This window comes from Pelodiscus sinensis, chromosome 15, assembly GCF_049634645.1.
Source record: "Pelodiscus sinensis isolate JC-2024 chromosome 15, ASM4963464v1, whole genome shotgun sequence".
NCBI classification, from domain to species: domain Eukaryota; kingdom Metazoa; phylum Chordata; order Testudines; family Trionychidae; genus Pelodiscus; species Pelodiscus sinensis.
The window spans coordinates 16198013-16220917 of NC_134725.1; the positions used below are offsets into that span (position 1 = coordinate 16198013).

Sequence of the window (22905 nt, forward strand, 5' to 3'; positions counted from 1 at the left end):
ATTAATGACATAGATGAAGGGATGGATTGCTCCCTCAGTAAGTTCACAGATGACACTAAGCTAGGGAGAGAGGTAGATACGGTGGAGGGCAGGGGTAGGGTCCAGAGTGACTTGGACAGATTAGAGGATTGGGCCAAAAGAAATCTGATGTGGTTCAACAAGGACAAGTGTAGAGTCCTGCACTTAGGACAGAAGAATCCCAAGCATTGTTACAGGCTGGGGACCGAATGACTAAGTAGCAGTTCAGCAGAAAAGAACCTGGGGATTATAGTGGATGAGAAGCCAGATATGAGTCAACAGTGTGCCCTTGTAGCCAAAAAGGCTAATGGCATACTAGGGTGCATTAGGAGCATTGCCAGCAGATCCAGAGAAGTGATTATTCCCCTTTATTCAGTTCTGGTGAGGCCACATCTGAAGTATTGTGTCCATTTCTGGGCCCCCCACTACAGAAAGGATGTGGATGCATTGGAGAGGGTCCAGCAACAGGCGACCAAAATGATTAGGGGGCTGGAGCGCATGACCTATGAGGATAGACTGAGGGATTTGGGTTTGTTTATTCTGCAGAATTGAAAAGTGAGGGGGGATCTGATAGCAGCCTTCAACTTCCTGAAGGGAGGTTCCAAAGAGGCTGGAAAAAGGCTGTTCTCAGTAGTGACGAATGGCAGAACAAGGAGTAATGGCCTCAAGATACAGTGGGAGAGGTCTATGTTGGATATTAGGAAAAACTATTTCACTAGGAGGGTAGTGAAGTATTGGAATGGGTTACCTAGAGAGGTGGTGGAATCTCCATCCCTAGAGGTTTTTAAGTCTCAGCTTGACAAAGCCCTGGCTGGGTTGATTTAGATAGGATTGGTCCTGCCTTGGGCAGGGGGATGGACTTGATGACCTCTCGAGGTCTCTTCCAGCTCTATGATCTTACAAAAGACATGAAACTGAGTCCTCACCCTGACACTCCCATATCCTCATGGTGGGTGTCTCCCCTAATATCTGTGCTTTTGCAGTGGGATCCCACCTCCCTCACTACCACCCCCACTAACATCCATGCTCTTGTCCTGGGATTCCCTGCCCCTGAAAGCAAAACCCACTGGCCTCACCTGTTGGCAGCTGAAGCATGTCTGCTTGGGCAGCTCCCTAGCCACCATGGTTAACATGGTGGCAGAGGCAGCCAGCATGGCTTCCCTGATCAAGCGGCACCCTCTGCAGCCCGAACTTTGTGAGCACTGCGTGCTTGGGTACTGTTGGCAGCAATGTGCCTGAGTGAGTCCCTGCATGCTGGCCACCACTCTTTGTTCCCATACTGGTGGTCACACGAACCTGATCAAATAACTTTTTCAAAATATTTCATGGGCTGGATTAGGGAAGCATATAGGCTACAAGTGGCCCACTGATGAGGAATTTGAGACTCCTGCCTTAGGACAATAGCATTTATCCCATGGAAAAGCTTTTATTTAACTGAAACAGCTAATAGCACAAGACACCTCATCCTTCTTCCCAAAAATCAGGCATCTTAACACTCTCTTTAGAAGATACAATACCCCTTTAACGTGCTCCTTCTTGAGTTCCCACTGCACTTGAGTACCCCTCTTCAAGGTCACCTGAAAGCTAGAAACTGTATAATTTGCAGATCCGTAGTCCCCTTTGCTAGTTTGGTGACATATTATCAAAATAGCACTTATAAATGGACTTGGTAGTATGTATCCAATGCCCTCTACTGGACAAAATATTACTTGAGTGTGAAGTCTTAATACAGCCTCAAGTGGTACAGACTGCAGCTGAAGATCCTACATATTTTCACTGCCAAATTGTCAAATAAGAATCAGAATGTGTGCTGAACATCCCTCTCCCCCAGGCCTGGCTATATACCCTTTTTAAAAAAGTGTCCCACTGATTCTCATACCAGTGATAGAGTTACTATGGACAAAGCATAGGTCTTTTAGCTACTGTGCATCTAGAGCTGTTTTCAGCACATATAAATGATCATTATTAAGATGCCTGTGCCCCAGGGATACTATAGGTTGAAATTCTCAGCTGTGTCTACACTGGTGCGAGAAGTGCACTGTTCTTATGCAAGAGGCCACTGTAGACAGGCAACATAAGTTTCTTGCGCAAGGAAGCCCTATGGTTAAAATGGCCATCAGAGCTTTCTTGCGCAAGAGAGAGTTTACACTGGCATGGATGCTCTTATGCAAAAGCACATGCCAGTGTAGACGCTCTCTTCTGGAAGAGTTTTTGCACAAGAACTCTTCCACAAAAGAGTTCTTGCGGAAGAAGCTGCCAGTGTAGACGTAGCCCTCTAGCCCAGCATTCTATGGTCCAGCAAAATCCTTGGTCTGGCATGATTTTAGTTATTGAGTTATCTGCTTATCAGGAGAGTAGCTAAGTTTCCTACAGTCCCGTAAAGTTTATTTCCACCACCAGTCCGGACTCTGTGTGCATGAAAGAAGGGAATTAATTGACATGAACAGTTTTTTTAAGTAGAAATTATTTCCATAGATCCTCCCAACAATTCCTCAGTAACTTCCAGATCTTCCAGGAAAGATATTATGAACAAGTTCTTGAAAAATCAGACTCTGATCTGTCAGTTTGTTCGGTCACACGTTTTATAGTCCATCTGTTTTCTTTAGATGATAGCTGTGCGAAACACCAGAGAATTTACTTCAGAGACACTACAGTAGCTGATGTTTATTTTTGATATTTCTGGTGAGTTAACATTTTTCATCTTTCACTATATCCCAATATTGCCTTTAATTACTTCTTGTCAGCAGATTTTCAAGTTATCCCTTCCGGCTGGTCTCTCCCAGATTCTTCATTTGACAACACTCCAGTCATGATACACTGCAGAAAGAGGTATCAAAATGGGAAAGCAGTTACTTTTATTTTAAATTTCATCAAAACAAGCTGGGCTGCTATAATATATGGTCAATGGCTAACTTAATCATTTTAAAATCATCACAGAAACATGACAAGAATATATCTCTTCTCTACGTTGAAAGATTTAATTTTGTATATACTCCCAACAAAAGTACACAATTTCACAACACTTATCAATTTTCTGTCCAAATCTTTGAATTGTTCTTATTCAGTTACATGCCACTAGAAGTTTTACCTGTTGTTGCTCGAGTCCTTAATTTTTGTTCTTTGGAAAAGAAAATGTAAATCATTGTCCTGGGCTAGAGCAAGGGAGGAGGGGGGTCAGTATATTGGCTGCTCCTCACTGCCGCATGCATATAGGGAAAGTGATAGAACTCACCTGAACTGTCTTCCCCAGGTTTATCCAAGCCCTGGGAAACATCCTGGGACAGTGGAAACTGGCTCCAGTCAGATGACAATCTCCTGGCTGGCAGGTATGATGTCCAGATCGGCCTTCTCCTCCTCCACAACCCCACCCTCATGGAGGCTGACACCAGGGGAGTCCTGTCTGGAGTCAAGGACGAGGGGAGGGGAGAAGGTGACCAGTCCCTCTCCCAGGATAGCATCTAGCTGCTTGTAGTAGTGGCACGTGAGATGTGCTGCCCCAGAGCAGGAACTTTTCTGCCTGGCCTTGGTGTAGGCCTGCCAGAGTTCTTTTATTTTCATTTGCATGTAGTTCAGAGTGCACCTGTACATTAGTAGGAGCATTGCCAGCAGATCTGGGGAAGTGAATATTTCTCTTTATTCAGCACTGGTGAGAACACATCCGGAGTGTTGTGCCCAATTCTAGGCCCCCCATTACAGAAAGGATGTGGATGCATTGGAGAAAGTCTAGTAGAGGGCAAGAAAAGTGATTAAGAGAGCTGGAGCACATGACTCATGGGGAGAGTCTGAGGGAATTGGGCTTATTTAGTCTACAGAATAGAAGAGTGAAGGGGGATTTGATAGCAATCTTTAAACTACCTGAAGGGAGGTTCCAAAGAGGCTGGAGAAAGGATGTTCTCAGTAGTGACAGACGGCAGAACAAGGAGCAATGGTCTCAAGTTACAGGGAGAGAGGTCTAGGTCGGCTATTAGGGAAAATGGTTTCACTAGGAAGGTGGTGACACACTGGAATGGGCTACTTAAGGAAGTGGTGGAATATCCATCCCTAGAATCCTGGCTTGACAGAGTCCTGGCTGGGATGATTTAGAGGAGACTGGTCCTGCAGGGGGTTGGACTCAATGACCTAATGGGGTCTTTCAACCCTATGAAGTGTGTGCTCCCTTTGTAAAGGTGGGATGACAGAGACTTTCATCTCCTATTTGTAGGAGATCCATGCTAAGGGACAAACCAATAGCTAGAATTTTACAGGTAGCAGATCTTTAATTGTAAGCATCATTCTGATTCTTCTAAGAACTGCCTCATTTCTACCGAGAGTTCCTTGCAATAGGACCTTCTAAGGCTCTTTCTTGTGGCACTAAGGTATTTAAAGGCCTATCATACAGAGACTACTAAAATCCACATTACTTTCCCAAAATACAAGTAACATCACCACCAAGGTTACAGGCTCATTGGAAAAATACTCGTGTGACTAGACTTGGGACCATGCCCTCCACTACATGCCTGCTGGTTTAGATCTTGCAGCATGCTGCATAATCTGACTGCCTTATTTCTAAAGAACTGCCCCTTTAACAAGATCTAGCCAGCCAGTGATATTCATTGCTAAATTAAAATACTATGACAATTTTTATATTGATTTTTTTTTAAATAAAGTCTGCATTTTATTACCAATCATTAAAGTTATCAATGTTAACTGGGCATGCCAAACCTCACAATTCAGGGTCTGATGTGAACATCACAGGGTCAGGTAGAACTTCAACTGTTTCATCCCACCCTCAAAAACATCTGCTTCTAAGCACAGAAATCGCAATAGACCCATGAATTGGAAATCCTAGTTATTCCCTCTATTCTTATTTTTGTCATTCTGCAAGAAATGACTGGTGAAATTATATAATTTGTTCAAGCATCTCCTTTCGAACTGCAGTTCCTAAGAGTGTCACCACATTAAGCACTGTTGGGAATGGACAGGACAGAACAGAATGTATAATGGAAATATTTCCATTAAAGAATATCCTTTAACTAGAAAAAAAATACAGTAAACATATCTTGACTGTTTTCAACATCTGAAAACAATATTCTTATCCTGGAAATAAAATGTAAAAGTTTTCATACACAACCACCTTTATTGAGCATTTCACTGTTCAAAATAGATTCCATTTGACATCTTAAATTGCTGAATTACAATCCAGTTTAATCTTTCATTAAAAAGGAAGCAAAAATTAAATTTTGCTTACATAAAAAAGCATTACATCTGTGAGGTGTACAATTATGTTACTGTTAATAAAGCCAGGGTGTGGTCAAATAATCACTACTGTAATGCTGATGTCTTACAAATTTCAAAGCCAAAAATGTTCTTTCCAATGGAATTATCCATCGGAAAAAAGGAACAGTCAGTTTTCTCTGAAAGCTGAACAGCTGGAAAGTGTATTTTCTATTCCCTAGTTCTACACCAGGCAAACACTTCACAAAAGCTATGAGGCAGCAAAATATTTTCATTTAAATCATGTAAAAAATCTGAAATTTTAGGCACAAGCTAAATTTCAGAGAGTACTGTTTGCATATGACCTAAATGCAGTAGCCTCAATACAGCAAAAGTTTTTTAGACATTCTGTATATAGATACAAAGTCATAGGTCATGACCTTGTATTGGGCATCATGCAGGCAAACCTCTGTGTCCAATGTTTTTAGTGAGGCTTAGCCTGTGCAGTTCCTAGTGTAAGAACAAAGCCTTGTAGCCCTACATCTTGGCTGCCCTAGATTTAGTGAAGTTTGGGTTGACTGTTCAAGAACAGTTTTATAGATATAAGAAGCTAATGTACAGATTTAATTTTTAAAAAGGCTACTCACGGTCAAATCTATGCTCAGGAAGAGGAAAAAAAAATCTGAATATTTGTAATACCGTGAACCATATTTGAAGAAGAAATCTTCCTAGGCGGCAGTCTGTATTACTTTATAAAGATGCCAGCAGAGAAGATTTTGCAACCTTACTTTGAAATTTAATGCTGGTTTCCACTCAAGCCAATTAACATTGCTTTGGCTACAGTGTCACCAGATATGTTCTGCTACAATGGAACTACCCTGATAAAAGCACACTTAAGCAGAGTAGTTGGTATAAATGGCACACCGTAGTAAACTTGCATAATCATTTCCAAAAAAGCTTAAGCCAATATGAGAGGATGAATTTCTCCATGGTATTTGAGAGAAAGAGGAAATGGCATTGTAGATGCAAGAGCTAAAACTAATTACAGAAAATAAACTTTCAGCAGCATGGCTAGGAAAACATTTCTAAGAAAGAAAGTAAGTCAGCTTTTCAGTTATTTCCTCTTTTGTAAAAAAAATGTAATTTTAGCAAGAATTTCATCACTGTATTACAAAATACAGCACTGTTATCTTCATGAGGTTAACATTTACAATATGTTCTTTAGCAGCCCACAGTTGCATTTTCTATGAAAGCTAGGGGAAAAAAAAAGAGTTCAGCTTGTAGGATATTTTAATTTATGGTTAAACACAACTCACATTCCTACAAAACAGTCCTAATGTAGAAAGCAAGCCTTTAAAATAGGATCACAGAAGTTAGAAGAACAGGAAGCCCCTAAACAATAAAGAAATAACTGCAGATGTCACCAATTGGCAAAAGTGAACGGGGTTGAGTAAAGAGATGAGGAATTAGTCCTTTGTAGAACTCCCATCTAATCTGAGTTCTGGTTTGAAATGTGTAAAAATCTGCTTTAGCTTTTAGAAAATTTGATTTCTTACAACAAGGTTCTCTCCGCTAAGGACACAAGCAGATTTTAGTAAGGTTGATAAAGTTACTTTATTAAAAAGAAAAGGTTATCTTTTAATGAAATACATTATATTTCTTCTTAAACTAAATTATGTCAGAAAGGCATCTGAGAAACTAACAAATGCAATGCTATCATTGTTCATATCCAAGCCCTGTCTTTCCTCTTGATTTCAATATACACAATCTCATCACTAGATTCTTCTTCATTAGCTACAACTCAATAGAGAAAACTATTCAGCCTGCACACAGATTACCAATGTCTTCCTTTAGGAAAAGTCTAGTTGAGGGGTAAGCACATACACATGAAGGCAGATTTCAAAAATAGAATAATGTTACCAATTTACTAGAATTTTGCACAGTTTTAAAACTCAGGATAGAATACATACACACACAGCTTAGACCCATAAAATAAAGATGCCTGTCAATCAGCTCTGTGTTCTGGAAGTCTATAGCATCAAAAAAAAAAAAAAAACCCCACACCCACCCTAACCTCCCCACATTGTTTTTCAAAGATTACTTAAGCCAAATGTACATAGGACAAATGTTACAATCTTCCTTCCCCTCACATACTTTCAGCTTTTTACAAGTTAATGACACCAGTTACTTCATAAATAAATGCCTTAATATTAAGAGACAGCTTATCATTGATGAATATCCTTATAGTGAGGAAAAGAAGTTGTCATGGTATGTATAAACAAGGGGGAGAAGATCTGTAGGTAGTAACAGGCTTTCAAACTTCCAAAAGGCAGATAAAGAGAAAATGAAAGGTAATGAAATACATGGCAGTATACTATTGCAATTGGCAACTGTGTATTTCCTGCTGGCAGCAGCCACTTTCTTTGCAAAGTGAAGCATAAACTAGTTTTTGAATGGTTTCACATCTGGGAATGTAATTACCAGGAGACCTAGAGAAGTAACATTGCCCCTAACAGATGGTTTAATGCTTCACCTTCCTACCTAGACTGTATAGAACAAGAAGGTTGAAAATTCTAAGTCCTCTCTAAGCTAGAGGGAGTGTGTCAGAAGATGGGATTTTTAACCATCTGAACAAGTCTTTTTTTTTAAAAAGTGTGAATTTGATCATGAAAGGTGCCAAATTAACAGAGCCAGAAAACAAAGTTTTCTATTTATCAACACATCATGCAGTACAGGCAACTGTGTACATGATTCCCCACAGTGCCAATCAATGTGCCATCTGTAGGGATCTATTGCAGTGAGCAGGTTTTTAAATTTGCTGGCCTCACTGCTGCAACTGCTGACAAGGTTCTTACTATCAAATATGGGGGTGATTTTGTGATATGGATGCTTACCTCATAAGATTTGAACAGACATTACCAGCTCATTTTACAGAGGTCACCAGATCAGGTAGATGATGGCCTTTTGGTTGTTACTTTCCCAAGATGGTAGAATTGAAGTGATTTTTGTTCAACAGTGTTATTTACTAAGGCTTAAGGGGGAAAAAAAACAGCAGGGGGAAAGACAGTTTGGATTTCAAAAACTGAAATAAAGGCATTTGTCTTCTGCAGAAAATCAGAACTGCAAAGCCAGAGAACTGAAAAGCATGTAGGTACAAGTTTAATTTTTCAACAGTGGTGATGGAGGTGAAGTAACATAAGACTACAGGCATGAACGCCCCACTCCACCTTTCTTATTTGAGAAAAAAAATTTAGAAATTGAAATACTAGTCCATATCTCCATTTCTAACAGTTGCTGCTGTTCAAATAATTACCTACTTAGTAGGCTGCCAAAAGGCAGCACATGAAAAAGAACAACCACCAACATTGGTGGAGGATATTTGGATGTGCAGAATCAGGGTCTAAAAATGTAAAGTTACTTGTGCCTGTTTGCAATAGAGGAAAGATTTCAGGATTGGAGCCTTCAAGATCAGTATTTTGTGATAATCTTGACAATACTGAAGGGGATTAGTTGACACTTCCTCCAAGGCAGAAGGGGAACACAACACTGCATGTCACATTTAACAACTAATCCAATTGCCTGGAGACTTCTGAGATTCTTTAGGAACCCACAGAGAAATGCTAGGGGACATCATTCAGAAATATTTTTACAGGTGGTAATCTGTATGTGTACATATGCCTGTTTAAAAATAATTACAACTGGCAACCATTTGTTCTGAAACAAACAGTACATTCTGTACTATTCGGTTATCTTTGCCATAGCTTTAGGGGAAACGGCACTGAAACACTGAAAAGTCCTACATGCACATGACATATGAGTGGACATCCACAGTGAAGGCATGAATCTCAAACCAGATGCAGAAAGATGTCCTGTCCAACATACACTTCTGTATACATCAAGAAGTGTTTTAAGGTCTTGTATTAGCTATCATTAAAATTGCAGACTCTGGAGTGTAAGTCACTTACAAAGAAAGAAATGGATATTGCCCAAGATTTAAAACCAAAACAATACCTTCCCCCACCCAAAAAAAGCCCCAGCAAGATAATCATATAAGACCTTACACTGAAGGAAAGAATTTCTGAGAAGTCTTTAAAGTTGTCGGACTTTTCTTTCAGTGCTTGTAATATTGACATCCAGTGTATCTACTTTTTTGGTTAGCCGGTCAAGAATGTCATCCTGCTCTTCAATTTCTGTCTGTAGACCCAGAGCCAGGTTTTTCAGACGGCTCAGCCCATCCGACATTTCACCTGCCAATGGAGAGAAGGAGAAGGAAGGGTCAAACAGTAGGAATTACAAGAGATAGGTGCCATTTAAATGTATACTGTCAAATTGCACTCAAAAACCTTAAACAAAAAAAAAAAAAAAAAAATCAGTGAAAAAACTAATTATTCCTCCACAATATTTGCAATACAAATGTTACAAGACTAGTAGTACATTACTACTAGAAAAAGTGACTAATCTCTTTTGTTGCTCAAAGTGTGAATGTAGTAAGCTACAAGACATTAAATTTAGTTATCATTTATTCTTTATAAACTAAACATATTTTTCAAGTGTAAAATATTTAAACATGTTAACTTTCTTCCTTTAAAGATGAATCTATTTTGCATGCCTCTGTACATCTGACACTTGAACATGAGCAGGCTCAGTTTATTGTGAAAAAGATCAAAATACACAGAAATAAAATAGTTACTTCTATAAAACTCCAATGCTTGCAGTAAACCTAATTTCCATATCCAGCTTTTAGAGTATTTATTTTCATAAGGTACAAAAGTATATGTGTGTCTGTGTGTGTGCGCCCCCATATGCTAGAATGTTGTCTTTGAAGTACTGTATTTGCAGAAAAGAAGTTTACCACACAATTGGTTACCACAAATGTTTTAAAAACTAACAAGTTCAAAGTGGGTTGAGAATAGAATTCTTTGTGTATTTGTTTTCATCCATACCACTCTTTCCAAGTCAGAATACGAGAGACATTTGATACAGAACATTAAGGCTTTCATTCCTTCCATTTTTTTCTGGTTTTGTCTACATTTTAAGCTCATTAAAGTTAAGAATTTGTAAAGACTTCAGAATCTAAATGGATGAAAAATAAATGGCACGTTATAAAAAGAATTGTTCAGCAGTCCAGTAACCAAACATTTTTTAATAATTGTTTTTGCCTTCATGAAATCCCAATACTGAAATAAAAACCAGAGAAGAACAGACAATATTGAGACCCCAGTAGGGATGCCTCCTTGTAGATGTTAGTTTCCCTACAGATTTATATTATTGCAACAATCTTGATCAGTTCCAATAAAGAGTTAGTTTTATGTGAAAAGCATTTTTAATTCGATCTGTTGCTAACCTGTGTTATCTAGTCAAAATTCTTTTTGGACCAGAAGTGTACGTACTATTTATGGTATATGCGAAACATGGTGGGGCTCAATCATGAAGATTAGCCTGAAGCATGTAGTAACAGATCTACCAGGCAGAAACTTTTGAAATAGGGACAGCATGCACAGAGGATCTTTTATGATCAAAAGTCTGTTTGTAAACTAAACAAAGTTTTAGGCAAACCAATAGCTGGATACAGACTGGTCCGAGTTCTCAGGCTTTGAATAGCAAGATATGGAAGTTAAGTTACATTAGCTTCAATTTCTAACTCACCTAAGTTGCTGTCAATTTTCTGGTGGTAAGCTCGGAGATGTTGATTCTTTGGATAAACTTCGGATTGAGCAGAAGATTCCAAACTGGTTCCACTTAAGTCATAGTCTGTTAACAACATAGATGCTTTTAGACCTTACACACAAAAGAATGGTTCAGTACTAGCAAAGCTCCTATTACCCTAGCTGACTGACAGCTGGCTTTCAGTCATCTGACTCTCACGGACACCTAGTATATTCAATCCAACATCTCTGTCAGTAGCTCTGGCTTTATGATATGAAGAGACCCATGTTTGCAAGTTAATTACCTGGTTGTAAACTGAAATAGTAATTCAAGTCCTCTGTGTTCCTTTCTATTACTTAGCAAGAAAAAAAAACTGGGCTTAAGCCACAAAAGCCAAGCAGTGCCCTTTAAGGGCAAGTCACAAAGCAGCTGTTTGTATCCTCTAGTGCATGGGTTCCCAAACGGAACCATTTTTCTGAACCATTTTTAATCATTTGATAGACACAGGATATGGCTACTCTTGAACATACAAGGCAGCTGTTTTTTAATTGCTTATGCTGCATATGCATAAGGAAAGAAAATACTGAATCTTGCAAGCTTCTTAACTTTTTATTGTTAGTATTTCTATGTGATGAAAATTCTTACCATGAATGCTAAATAGATACAGGTCTAAGCTATGTAATGTACTCTCAAAGCCACTGACAAAAATACATATGTTAACAAACCAGAATTACGCAGCTTCCTTAAATTTGGATGACTTTCTTGGTACTTTGATTCCTGTTCTTTACTAAAAACCATGGCTTCTTTTAATCTGGTAAAAAGAAGGGAAAGAAGAAAAAAAAAGGAAATATTTTTAGTAACCATTGGTTGAATTCTGTATCCATTAAATAGGATTAGACTCCAAATTCCTTTAAGGACAACAAACTGCTTCGTATTTAGAACCAGACCCCTTTCTCTCATAGAAGTTTACTGGCATTCATTTTTAATCTTTCAGGGCTTAATAATGCTCTCTTTGAAATCAATACAAAATTCCTACAAAGTTTAGTGGAAACAGATTCAAGCCCTCAGTCTTTATCAATATAGGTACTCACCAAGGCAAATAGCCAAATATCATAAACTCACTTGCTCCACCCCCCTCACCCAAAACAATACACATACAATGTTGCTCTGTAATTCACACATTCCTGCTCTGAAAGTGAATGTGACATGGTTCTCTTCTAAAAAAGTCAGCTTAACTTTTGTTTTTATTCATTCAGAGATGTTAGTAAAGTGGAAGAGAAATACACGAGGCCACAGGATATGTAAGTGGGAGTTTTTCAGTATGCTTGATTTTGGCAGGGTTCTACCTCTAGATTTCCTTTAAAATAAAATAAAAAAAATCACACTATTTACAAGGTTGTACAGCTACAAGTCTATGCACCGTTCCCATTACAGAAACTTTCCAGATAATATGAAAATCATTCTTAGCACAAATTCAACCATATTTAATATATAAAATTAATGGAGATTGCCTATCTCCTAGAACTGGAAGGGACCTTGAAAGGTCACCGAGTCCAGTCCCCCGCCTTTACCATCCCTGAAATTTTTTTTGTCCCAAATGGCCTCCGCAAGGATTGAACTCACAACCCTGGGTTTAGCAGGCCAATGCTCAAACCACTGAGCTATCCCTCCCCGAAACCAAACCAAACAAAAAAAACCAATCGCTTTTGTCTTCAAATGCTTTAACTATTCAATTTTCTCATCACTCGGAAGTAGATCTACATGCATCAATACAAACCTGCGGCAATACTAGGCAATCTGGCCCGTACTGACTCTAGTGCCTATGCAGACTCAAATGCAGAATTGGGGTTCAACTTCATAGACAGAACAACAGAGTACAAGTCAGAAAGAACACCTTTACACAGTGAAGCAAGTACACTTCATGGAACACAGAATGGAGACTATGTTATTTAAACTAAAGCATGCTGGCTACTTTTAAGTTGTGCAGGTAGATTTTATGAAGGGTTCAGAATAGAAGAGGAAACAGTGGCCTTACATACCATCTCAAGAAAGATATTTCAGTTAAAAGAGGGGCATCATGAAGTAGTGTTTTTGTCTACATCCTGCAGTGCATGGAATCAGTTTGTGAGACTTCTCTTCTAAGAGGCAGGTCTCCTTGCCAACCTTAGACAACTCATACCTCCCCATACTGAAGGGAAACAGGGGCACAATCTAAAGGGAGGACATGTCCGCCTTGTGTCTTGTTTGCCCAGCAACCCTCACTTTCTACACCCAGATTGGGGCTGTTTTGTTCTTCCATCCTTACATTACTGTGGGTGCTTCCAGGGACAAGGTCCAAGCATGTTGGGGGACACATGCAGGAGGAGGACAGAACACCTCTCTCCCACCCCCAAATATGTGACAATGGGAATAGTGGAAAAGGATGAATAAAACTCTCCTTGCCCCATCTATACATTGCTGCCTCTGCCAATTTCAGCTGACTAGTACCACTCTTAAAATTCTAATTCTACTCACCTGCTGTTTGCTTGGTGTTCAGGGGCCCCATTCTGTTCAGGCTTAGTTTCTGGAGGTTTAGATTTGAAGTAGTTTACAAAACCACCAAAGACACTTTTTATGCTGTTTATGTGTCTTTGACTGATCTTTAAATCCTGGTCCATTTTATCCACCATTCGTTCAGTGCGCTTTAGCGCCTCACCCTGACGCACAAGTTCCTAAAGGGAAATAGAAAAAAAAAGTAGTCAGGTCAATGGATAGATTGTCATCAATGGCTTTAACATTTCAGAATAAGATTTCAAGAGATCCATTTCCCCTTCTGTCTGTAAGTATTACTATACATCTCCTTAGCACATTAGATGTTATAGGTTTATCCTACAAACGCTTAAAGTGTCACAGATTTAAGATGCTGTTCTTATTTAGGCAAGCCAGTTAAGTGGAAACAGGAAATCAGAAGGCTGATTTCTTTCTGAAATTTGAGTTAAACCCTCTTGGCCTGCATATGCATATGTCAATATAGATAAAATATGTTCACTCCTCCATCTTCAACATGCTACTTCTAATATGATGTAGCCTTAACTTTTTTCTTCTAATTATACACATGGACATTTTATGTAAAATTCATTTCCTGGTTCATTATTAACTTAAGCACCACTTTTAACTACACAGCATTTGTGGAAGGAATATAGATTTAAGATTTTATTCTCATTTCATCTGCAGAATTTTCATTAATGTAAATGGACGATTTTCATAAGAATCAATGATAAATATAGATTAAGTTTTCTTACATGTTAAACTCATTCTCCACCTTCTAGCCCTCCTTTATGCAATTATTTGTATTATGCTGGTGCCTGGAGGCCTCAACTGGTGTTGTGGCCCACTGCACAAATCTGAAGTTGCTGAAGAGTTTATAGTCTAAAGAGAGCAAGATCACACCGCACGTCACCGGCACAGACAACAATAGAACAAGGGTTTCCTAGGTCTTAGCCCACTGACTTATCCATTAGATTCTGCGGTCTCAAATTGTATTTGGATTTAGGGATATAATAGTGTAGTCGATTTACCAATAAGTAAAAGCTTTAGGTTAATGCTACAGACTACATGCATTCCCTCCTTCCCTCACTAGTAAATTTTTTAGCAGGCTGGCCAACAGCCTAATTAGTCCTGGCTTGAGCTAGGTCCAGGACCATACCCCCATTGCAGCTCTGCATTTAAAGTATATTAGAAGTCAGGTGGGCAGGCAGTCTGGCTCAGGTCCAGATTGTGCCGGGTTCAGGAGCACATCCCCTCCCTATGAACAGGGGCTGTTGCCACTCCATGCTGCTGCCTCTGATAAAAAGGCAGCAACACAGGGCAACAGGCAGCCAGTCCACGAGAGGAGCTGGTTTTTAAACTATGTCCCCCGCGTGGACCAGCTCCCACCTAACACCCCGCCCTACTACCTCTGATACAGAAACAGCGGTATGGAGTAACAAGGAGGCTCTTTGGAGTGCAGCTGTAGTGCATTGGCTGCTGGCCCCACCCCCCAGATCCATAGAATAGTCCAGTAACCAATATGAATTCATCAATCAACTATTCAATTAACCAATACTGAACATCCCTAATTTGATTATGCATGCACCAGTTCCTAATGTAGATGATGAAAGTGACAAGTAGAAACAAACAGTCAGGGTTTGAACCACTTTACTTTGTAGTACAAATATTTGTAAATCTTTACCCAATGGTAGTAAACAGGTTCTGATCAGGAATCAAACAAGCAGCTCGCTAAGCCCGGTGGCTCAGCACACAAAGGGACTGCTTCTTATTGCTCCACAAATATGAAGCAGCAGAATTAGTTTCACTTTTGTATTCCTTAGTACAAGGCTCAGTAGAAAAGTGGAAACAAAATTAGTTTATCCACTTCATTTGGTTTTCAGCATTAAATGTGTAAAAAAGTTAACAAAGGGCTCAAAGAGCTTTATAGTTACATTTCAGGGTGTTAGAAACTGTGAAAAAGGGGAAACAAAAAAGAAAGCAAAAAATGCTGAGGGGGAACACACACATGCTTGAACAAAAAGTGCCTCTTTCTCCCTGAGGAAATTCTAAAGCACGCAGCCCTGTGGCAGTCAAATCAAGAGCTGTCAAATCTACCTCAAGGCACCTATAAGCTTTATTAGCTCTACAGTTCTTATTAAGAAATGCCAACTCCCTGCCACCTATTGTAAACAAGATATAGAAACCTGTTACTGTCATCATTTTTATCAGGTCCCACACCTTTATCTGTCCTTGCTAAGGTATATTCCATGGAAGTAAAAGAGCTGAAAAGAGATTATCTTTAAGGTGTTTAAGTCTCGGCTTGACAAAGCCCTGGCTGGGTTGATTTAGTTGGGATTGGTCCTGCCTAGAGCAGGGGGCTGGACTTGATGACCTGAGGTCTCTTCCAGCTCTATGGTTCTATGATTCTAATGCAGAATCTACACCTGTGAAGCAAGAAATGCTGTTAGAATTGTGAAATGGTTCACATTTTCACTAATAAATGGTATCATTTTCACACTAAATAATTCAGAAATAATCCACTGATTAAAACAAAAAACAAACACAAACCCACCATCATTAAAGAAGTCTTTCCTGCATTAACTGATTTTTAGAGCATATTGTTTTAAAAATCTAAAGCACACAGACATGCAATTTGGTATTTCAATGTCTTAAAAGATATGCAGCCAGAATTGCATTAATTAAAAACAGAACTACTACCCATCATCTCCCCTAAAAAACTGGTCATCTGAAGAAGTGGGCTGTGCCCATGAAAGCTCACGATACCATTTACATGTTGTTAGTCTATAAAGTGCTACCAGCCCATTTGTTGTTTTTAAAGTTTATCCTGTACAGACTAACTCAGCTACCCCTTGAAGCTTCAATCTCTCCTAGGTTTATCTAATTTTAGATGTGTCTCACAGGCTACGTCTACACTGGCCCCTTTTCCGAAAGGGGCATGCTAATTTTCAACTTCAGAATAGGGAAATCCGCGGGGGATTTAAATATCCCCCACGGATTTCCCTATTCTGAAGTTGAAAATTAGCATGCCCCTTTCGGAAAAGGGGCCAGTGTAGACGTAGCCACAGTGTCTCTTTTTATCTTGTTTCCCACTCAAGCAACCAGTTTGGACTAGACCAGTAATGTCCAAAGTCCGGCCCGCGGGCCAATTGCGGCCTGTGTTCCGGTTTAATATGGCCCCACAGGTAATTTGGCAATATCTATCTTTTATGGCCCCCAACGAATCCATATGTATTGAGATGAATACATTGTAAAATCTCAGTTAATGTCAGTTGGTCTAAATCAGTTATAAATATATTTGGACACAACATGTATACTTGGTGTTATGTTCCTGTTCATATTTTTTGAACTTAAAAGTTGACAGACAACCTTTATTACCAATAATATGTAATGTACTTTACAATGTTCCTGACATATTTCAGCTTCCTGGATTTTTTTTTTTTCATCTGGCCTTCAGATATGAAAGGCAGAGTGATTTAACACCTGTTTAGATTTGTCATCCATGTGACGAAATGGAAAGTATGCCGTTTGCAATAAACTTTGCATAAAATAGTTAATTTGAAAAAAGTTTGGACACCCCTGGACTAGACAGTCTACAATTAACTTCAAACCAGGCCTACTCCCCAAACTTTGGTCAGATTTTCGAACAATGGAGTAGTCCTATGGCACTTTAGAGACTAACTATTGATAGATAAGATTTATGAGCTTTCCCAAAATGACCAAATTGTTGTGATAGGGGTTGGATTTTTCATTCCACAATTAAGAGAATTTTTATTATTTCCTCTTAAGGTGTGTATATTGAAGAGTTCATTATCTAAATCAAGTCATTTAAGTTATTATAGACAATTATATGACTTTTGTACATATATTCTCTCAGGATAATATACACAAATTACTACTATTTGAATAAACATCCTACCTCGACAAATGAGGCAGCCCAAAAGACCAAATTAGCGACTATCCCCATCGGCGTAAAGGAAATCATAAGACTGGAGTTCTCAAGATCCCTTCATCTAATCCAGTCCTCTGTACTTATGGCAGGACTAAGTATTACGTCTATACTATCTCTGACAGATGTTTGTCTAACCTGTTTTTAAAAATCTCCAGCAATGAAAGTTCCCCAGTTTCATAAGGCAATTTACTGCAGTGGGAAACCACCCTGATTAACAGGGAGGAGTGTAAGAACATTACATAGTGTGCTATATTAGTTCAGGACATAATTTAAGAGGAAACAGAAATCTGTCAGACTTAACACAGATAGGACAACAGTTTTTATTAAACAATTGTGGCAACAGAATACCTAAACATATTTTGCTAATTTTAAATTGGCATTTTTACTGAAATATGACAAATCATACCGGTGTCATAAGAATCTCAAATCCCATAGAAGAAAGCTTTACTGCAAGAACTCAGGCATGCTTTCCTCAAGACTTTAAAGAAGCCAAGGAAGCAGCAACTTAGATTTCTTTAAAACAAACAAACTCCACAAGACACCACTACCAGCTTTCCCCCCGCCCCCTTGGTTTCAGGTGTTTGAAGGTTGTGTACACGGTCAGACATTTAATAAGACCAGTGGAGCAATAAGGATCAATAATACTGAAGCCACCCAGCATGAAATGAATTGTCACAATCAAAACTTGTATTCTGCACTCCGTTAGCCCCATTCTTAGGGATGTGAATTTTTAACCAGTAAGCCTCACTCTTAGCAGGTGGGAGTGGAGTAGCCTCCCTGCCTGCTGTGCCCTAGGTGGTTAAAGGAATGCTTCTGCCTGGCTAAAGGAACCCCAGTCTGCAGATGGGGAGGGGAGGGGGCAGAATAGGGGTGAGGGAAGGGTGAGATGCTCCTGCCCTGGTTAACTGATTAAACTTAATGTTTAACTGGTTAACTAATTAATCACTATTTTACATCCCGGCCCATGATATTATACTGTGGAAAGTTACATAGATGGTTAAATATTTACAATTTGGATATCTGTTTAGTGTTAATATTTCTGGGTCAATCTGATATGTGACTAAATTAATCAAAAGGACATTTATGTAAAGTTTAATTCCAGCCCTTATTGACAGAAATAAATAATTTACCTCTGATGTAGCTACTCCAACTTGCTCAGATTCATAAATGAGAGAAAGAGATCTATTAGTGCTGTCCTCTGTAGCCTGAGCCCGTCTCAGAACTTCCTGCTGAAGATATCTCTGTTTATCTGTAGCCTCATCATGTTGCCTTTCAGAAGGTTCATTAAAGTTGTCATTGCCATAATTCCACTTCCTGGGCTTCAAACCTTCATTGTCATCGTCATCATCATCAAATGGATTACAGCTTTTCGTGTAAGATGACATAATGCCAGTTCCTGTTTTCTCTCTTTGCTATAATGAGTGGAATGAGAGAGAAGTGAGGTTAGAGTCACACTGGCATTGCCCAATTCTATAGCAACTGCTTTAATTCCAAAGGGATTGAACCTCAAGAGGATGAAAGATCTTTACCTGTAAAGGAAACTGCTTTTAATTTACCTTTATAACTAAGTTAATAAAACAGTTTAAGATATTTGATGAGATATGAGGCACAAAAGATATATGAGAGAGAGAGAGGAACAAATAATATATATCTGGGTGGGAAATTAGGTCTTGGCTTATCAGTTACACACACCAGTCCCCCGCATATAACCCAGCAGGGGCCTCCTTCCCTCCCTCAGTATTACAAACTCCACTCCTGGGACACACTGCAGCAGTCCATTGCAAGAGAAAAAAAATGAATCTGTATAGGCAACTGCAAATTCTCTGGGACTGATCCAAGCCTGCAGAACAGACTCTCACAGGATCAACAAAACATTGCTGATCTCACCACCTTCGGTTACAAGCATCACTAGAACTTATTTGACGATGCTTTTGCTAGCTCATAGCACAGGCTGCATATAATTAATAAAACAAAACATTACACTACACATTCAAGAATGAGGCACACATGACAAATATTAGCCAGGCTGTTTCATGCACGACCAGAAGAGTGCTGAGGGGGGCTCCTTTGCTATTTAAAATGGGGGAAAGGAGGGTCGGTGGGGAAAAGGAGTCAGCATTATCCTCTGACAATCAATATACAAAGCTCCTGCAACTGTGCTGACCTTCACCTGGTTTGGATAGATGCCGTAGGGCAGGAGAGGTTTTAACCCCCCCCTCTCTCTCTCTCTCACGGAACTTTACTAGCTCTTGCCTCTTCCTCCCCCGACGGGTCACACTGCAGATGTGAGACCATTCTCCGCAGCTCGGGCCTCTTCCCGGTCCAAAACCCCAGTGCTGCGGGCCGCCCCCTAGGAAGCTCTCCAGCTACAGCCTGCAGTCGGGGCGGCGGGGGAGGGGAGCACGCCCGCCTCAGGCCGCCCCCGCCTCAGCGCCACCCGGGGCATGTCCGAGTCACATCGCCCCTCAGGGCCGAGGGACCCAGCCCCCGCGGCAACCGGGGGGGAGGGTCTGAGTCCCGGACAGAGGCGCCCCCCGGTCCGCTCCTCACAGCTCCCGCCTCAAGCGGAATTCCCCGCGGGGGCGCCAGGCCCCGTCAGCCTCCGTGTAGGAGACGCCCCAGCCCCACGGAGCCGGGACACCGCCCCTCACGCGGCCCCCCCCGCCCCCGCCTCCGCCTCCGCGTCCCCCAGGGGCTTTATGACCGAGCTCGCCAGCGGGCCCACAGCCCTCACTCACCGGCCGCCGCCCGCGCCACCGGCCCACCCGAGCGCTGCCGGGGCCGCCCGGCTCCTCCGTCCCGTGACTCCACTGGCTTAAACCATCCCGGCGTCCTACGCAGGGGAAGCGGCTGGGAGAAACCACTCTGGCCCGTGGGTGGGTGTGTTCTGGGCTAGGGAGCCTGCAGGCTAAGGCGAGGAGAATCCATTCCTAGCCCTGCACGGGGGGTACGGTTTGAAAAGTGGAACAATCCATGGATCGGGAAAGGATTAGCGTATCCAGCCCGGAAGTGAAGTCGACCTAGGCGCCGCCATATGTATTCCCGGATGGGCGGTTGGGGCTCTCTCGGGGAGAGGGCGAATCTCGCGAGAGGAGCGGCGAGAGAGCGAGCGCTCTCGGGTGGAGGATAACATCGAACGGCCAGTTCCGCCCGGCCCTGTCGTTTGCCCGCAACATGTCGGCCCCGGCGGTAGCGGCTGCTGCCATGACGGCGGGGAGGGGAAGCGGCGTCGGCTCCTCGCGGGGCTTTTACTTCAACACGGTGCTGTCGCTGTCCCGCTCGCTGGCCGTGCAGAGACCCGCTCCCCTGGAGAAGGTAACGGGGCGGGGGCGGCTCCTCCCACCCCCTGGTCACGTATGTGGGGGGAGGCGAGTGTTACGTGTGTGAATTGTGTCATGGATGCGGGGCAGTGCGTGTCGGGGGAGGGGGGAGGCCTGTGTGTGCCCGGTGACAGGTGTCATGCCTGGAGGGTTCCATGTGTGGGCGGGGGCTACATGTGTCGTCATGCATGAGCAGCGGGTGCGGGAGGTGTGTCCTGTGTGTGTCAGGAAGTGTCATGCCTGGGGATGAAGGGTGTTGTGGACTTGGACTGTTGGGGTTTATACCTTTAAAAAAATGAGGAGCCCTGTAGCACCCCAGTGACCAGCATGATGTATAGTATCGTGAACTTTTGTGGGCAAAACCCACTTCCTCAGATGAGTGGAGAAAAAAAGGGGAACCTCCACATTTATAACAGAAAAGGAAGGGAGTGGAGTGGGGAAAAAAAAACCTCTGTCAATCATGGGCAGTCAGTATGTTAGGTGAGGAAAGGAATTATTTTCCCAAACCGCTACCCTGGCCGCACCCACGCTCCACCCCTATGTCTTTTGTAGGTGTTCTGGGGGCAGAGTGTTGCTGCTCCTGAATGCCTGCCCCTCTTCTCCCAATGCCGGGGAGGCTGGGGGCCATATCCTGCCCACTCTCCCCGGCTGGGGAAGTTGGGAGCCATGCACTGCCTGCCATCCTTTGCTCTCCATGATGGGGCTTGCCTTCCCCAGCCTTACCTTCACCAGCCGCCCATGCTATCAGTAGTAGTCCTGGTGCTAATGAGGTTCCTTGAGTAGGCTGTCTGTGTCCCACAGTGCTGTATCTATGTATGGTGTTAGTGTATCACTGTATGGTCCCCACTGAGAGTTTGGTTTTAAATGTTGATGCATGTTAAGGAAAATTTTCAAAATATCCCAGTGGTTTTGTTTCTGAAGAGGACTTGTTCCAGTAACCTCCAGCTGAGAGAACCACTCTATTTCCCCGATATCTCAGAAATCTAGTTTTTAGGGGGAATTAGCATAACAAAATAATTAAGCCTGTTTTTATGGCACATATAAGAAATTAAGTTATTTTTCCTCATGTCATTTTAAGCAGCACACTTCAATGCATGGTACTGTGGTGTAGTGGCTCTGCAAGCATACAAGAAATGGATAAGGTTAGGTTGATGGTAACTGTGCTGTTGCAATAGTCTGACCTAACTGTGTTACATAAGCACAGGATGTCTTCCAAAGGTGCTAAGTAGGACTTCTGGAGCTTCAGTTTGATCTGGAATTCTAGGCCTATGGATGTATCTGTGCTACATATCTTATCTTGAGTTGATTTGAAATCAGTATAAAAAAGTCTTGTGAAAGCAAAATCTAAATATATGAATGCTATGTCTGGAGTAGTCCTTAACCCATGTGTTTAATGCTCACAAAGAACAGCTAGCTTGTTAGAGCTCTTTTTGTTTCATAGTACATAATGATAAAATGAGAATGTATAATTTACTCGGATATTACTGTACATAACATTGTTTGAACTAAAACATAAATTAATGAGTAGCAGAGATTCCAAAATGAATATCCTGCATTAAAGTCAAAAGTACTTGACATGTCCCAAGCTAATTCTTGTTCATTTTTAGAATTAATTTTGGTTGGTGGACCACCAATACATCCATCTCATATGTGGTAGCCATCTAAAACTGAAGTCCTCTGATTACAGGTTCATCAGTATCTAGAATATTTCATGGCAGCCTGGATTAAGGATTATTTGATTTAAAGTAGGATGTCATAACAAACAAAATAAATTTGTTGTGCTATTAAATATTATCTGAGATTATTAAAAGTAAAAGAGAATTTTTTTCTAAGATTTGCACTATTTTACATGGCACAGATTATTCACAGATAATTCCATCAACTATTCGATTAGCTGATTAATTGAAATTTAATGTTCCCTAGTAGCTGTGTTAGTTCTGTTGGTTTTGCCCATGGCTACTTGTTGTTTAAGGTTAGATATGATATGGACAAAAGGTCAATTAATGGTTATTAGACAAGATGGTCAGGGATGCAACTTCATGCTTTGTTTCCCCAAACATGACTGCCAAAATCTGGGACAGGATGATAGGCTGGATTGCTGGAGAATTGCCATGTTCTGTTCATTCCCTTTGAAAAATCTGACATTGGCCACTGTCAGAAGAGAGAATACCGTGTAATATTAACCACTAGCCTGACCCAGTATGGCCTTTCTGACACTGTTACAATGAACATCTTAGTGCATGCTTCCAC

General features: G+C 41.1%; 2 protein-coding genes across 5 annotated transcripts in view; one reads left to right on the plus strand and one right to left on the minus strand.

Moving 5' to 3' along the window:
- Positions 1–1424: 1424 nt before the first annotated feature.
- Positions 1425–20217, minus strand: SNAP29 (synaptosome associated protein 29). 3 transcript variants are annotated; one of them, XM_025190539.2, is made up of 6 exons: positions 18466–18747; positions 13372–13568; positions 11583–11668; positions 10858–10962; positions 9273–9458; positions 1425–2835 (listed from the first exon to the last, which is right to left on the minus strand). In XM_025190539.2, the coding sequence occupies exons 1-5, from the start codon at positions 18718–18720 to the stop codon at positions 9301–9303; spliced, it is 801 nt and encodes a 266-aa protein (XP_025046324.2). In that variant the 5' UTR covers positions 18721–18747; the 3' UTR covers positions 1425–2835; positions 9273–9300. The 3 variants fall into 3 exon arrangements, with proteins under 3 accessions (XP_025046324.2, XP_075754363.1, XP_075754362.1); XM_075898248.1 differs by lacking the exon at positions 1425–2835 and adding an exon at positions 20074–20217 and having other exon boundaries at positions 6344–9458; XM_075898247.1 differs by lacking the exon at positions 1425–2835 and adding an exon at positions 6344–6464.
- A 128-nt stretch (positions 20218–20345) lies between these two features.
- Positions 20346–22905, plus strand: part of PI4KA (phosphatidylinositol 4-kinase alpha) — a 106463-nt gene continuing 103903 nt past the window's right edge. For both annotated transcript variants that reach the window (XM_075898245.1, XM_075898246.1), the window contains exon 1: positions 20346–20650. In XM_075898245.1, coding sequence (XP_075754360.1) covers positions 20510–20650 — 141 coding nt within the window. In that variant the 5' untranslated portion in view covers positions 20346–20509. The remainder of the gene's footprint in view (positions 20651–22905) is intronic.

What these genes read in the sequence shown, in the direction of transcription:
- SNAP29 (XM_025190539.2), bottom strand. Translation starts at nt 18,720, where the DNA reads ATGTCATCTTACACGAAAAGCTGTAATCCATTTGATGATGATGACGAT. An exon ending in TTGGAGTAGCTACATCAGAG is followed by an intron (nt 13,569 to 18,465) that starts GTAAATTATTTA and finishes ATTTCCCTTTAG; the next exon opens with GAACTTGTGCGTCAGGGTGA. An exon ending in GAACACCAAGCAAACAGCAG is followed by an intron (nt 11,669 to 13,371) that starts GTGAGTAGAATT and finishes TCTTTTTACCAG; the next exon opens with ATTAAAAGAAGCCATGGTTT.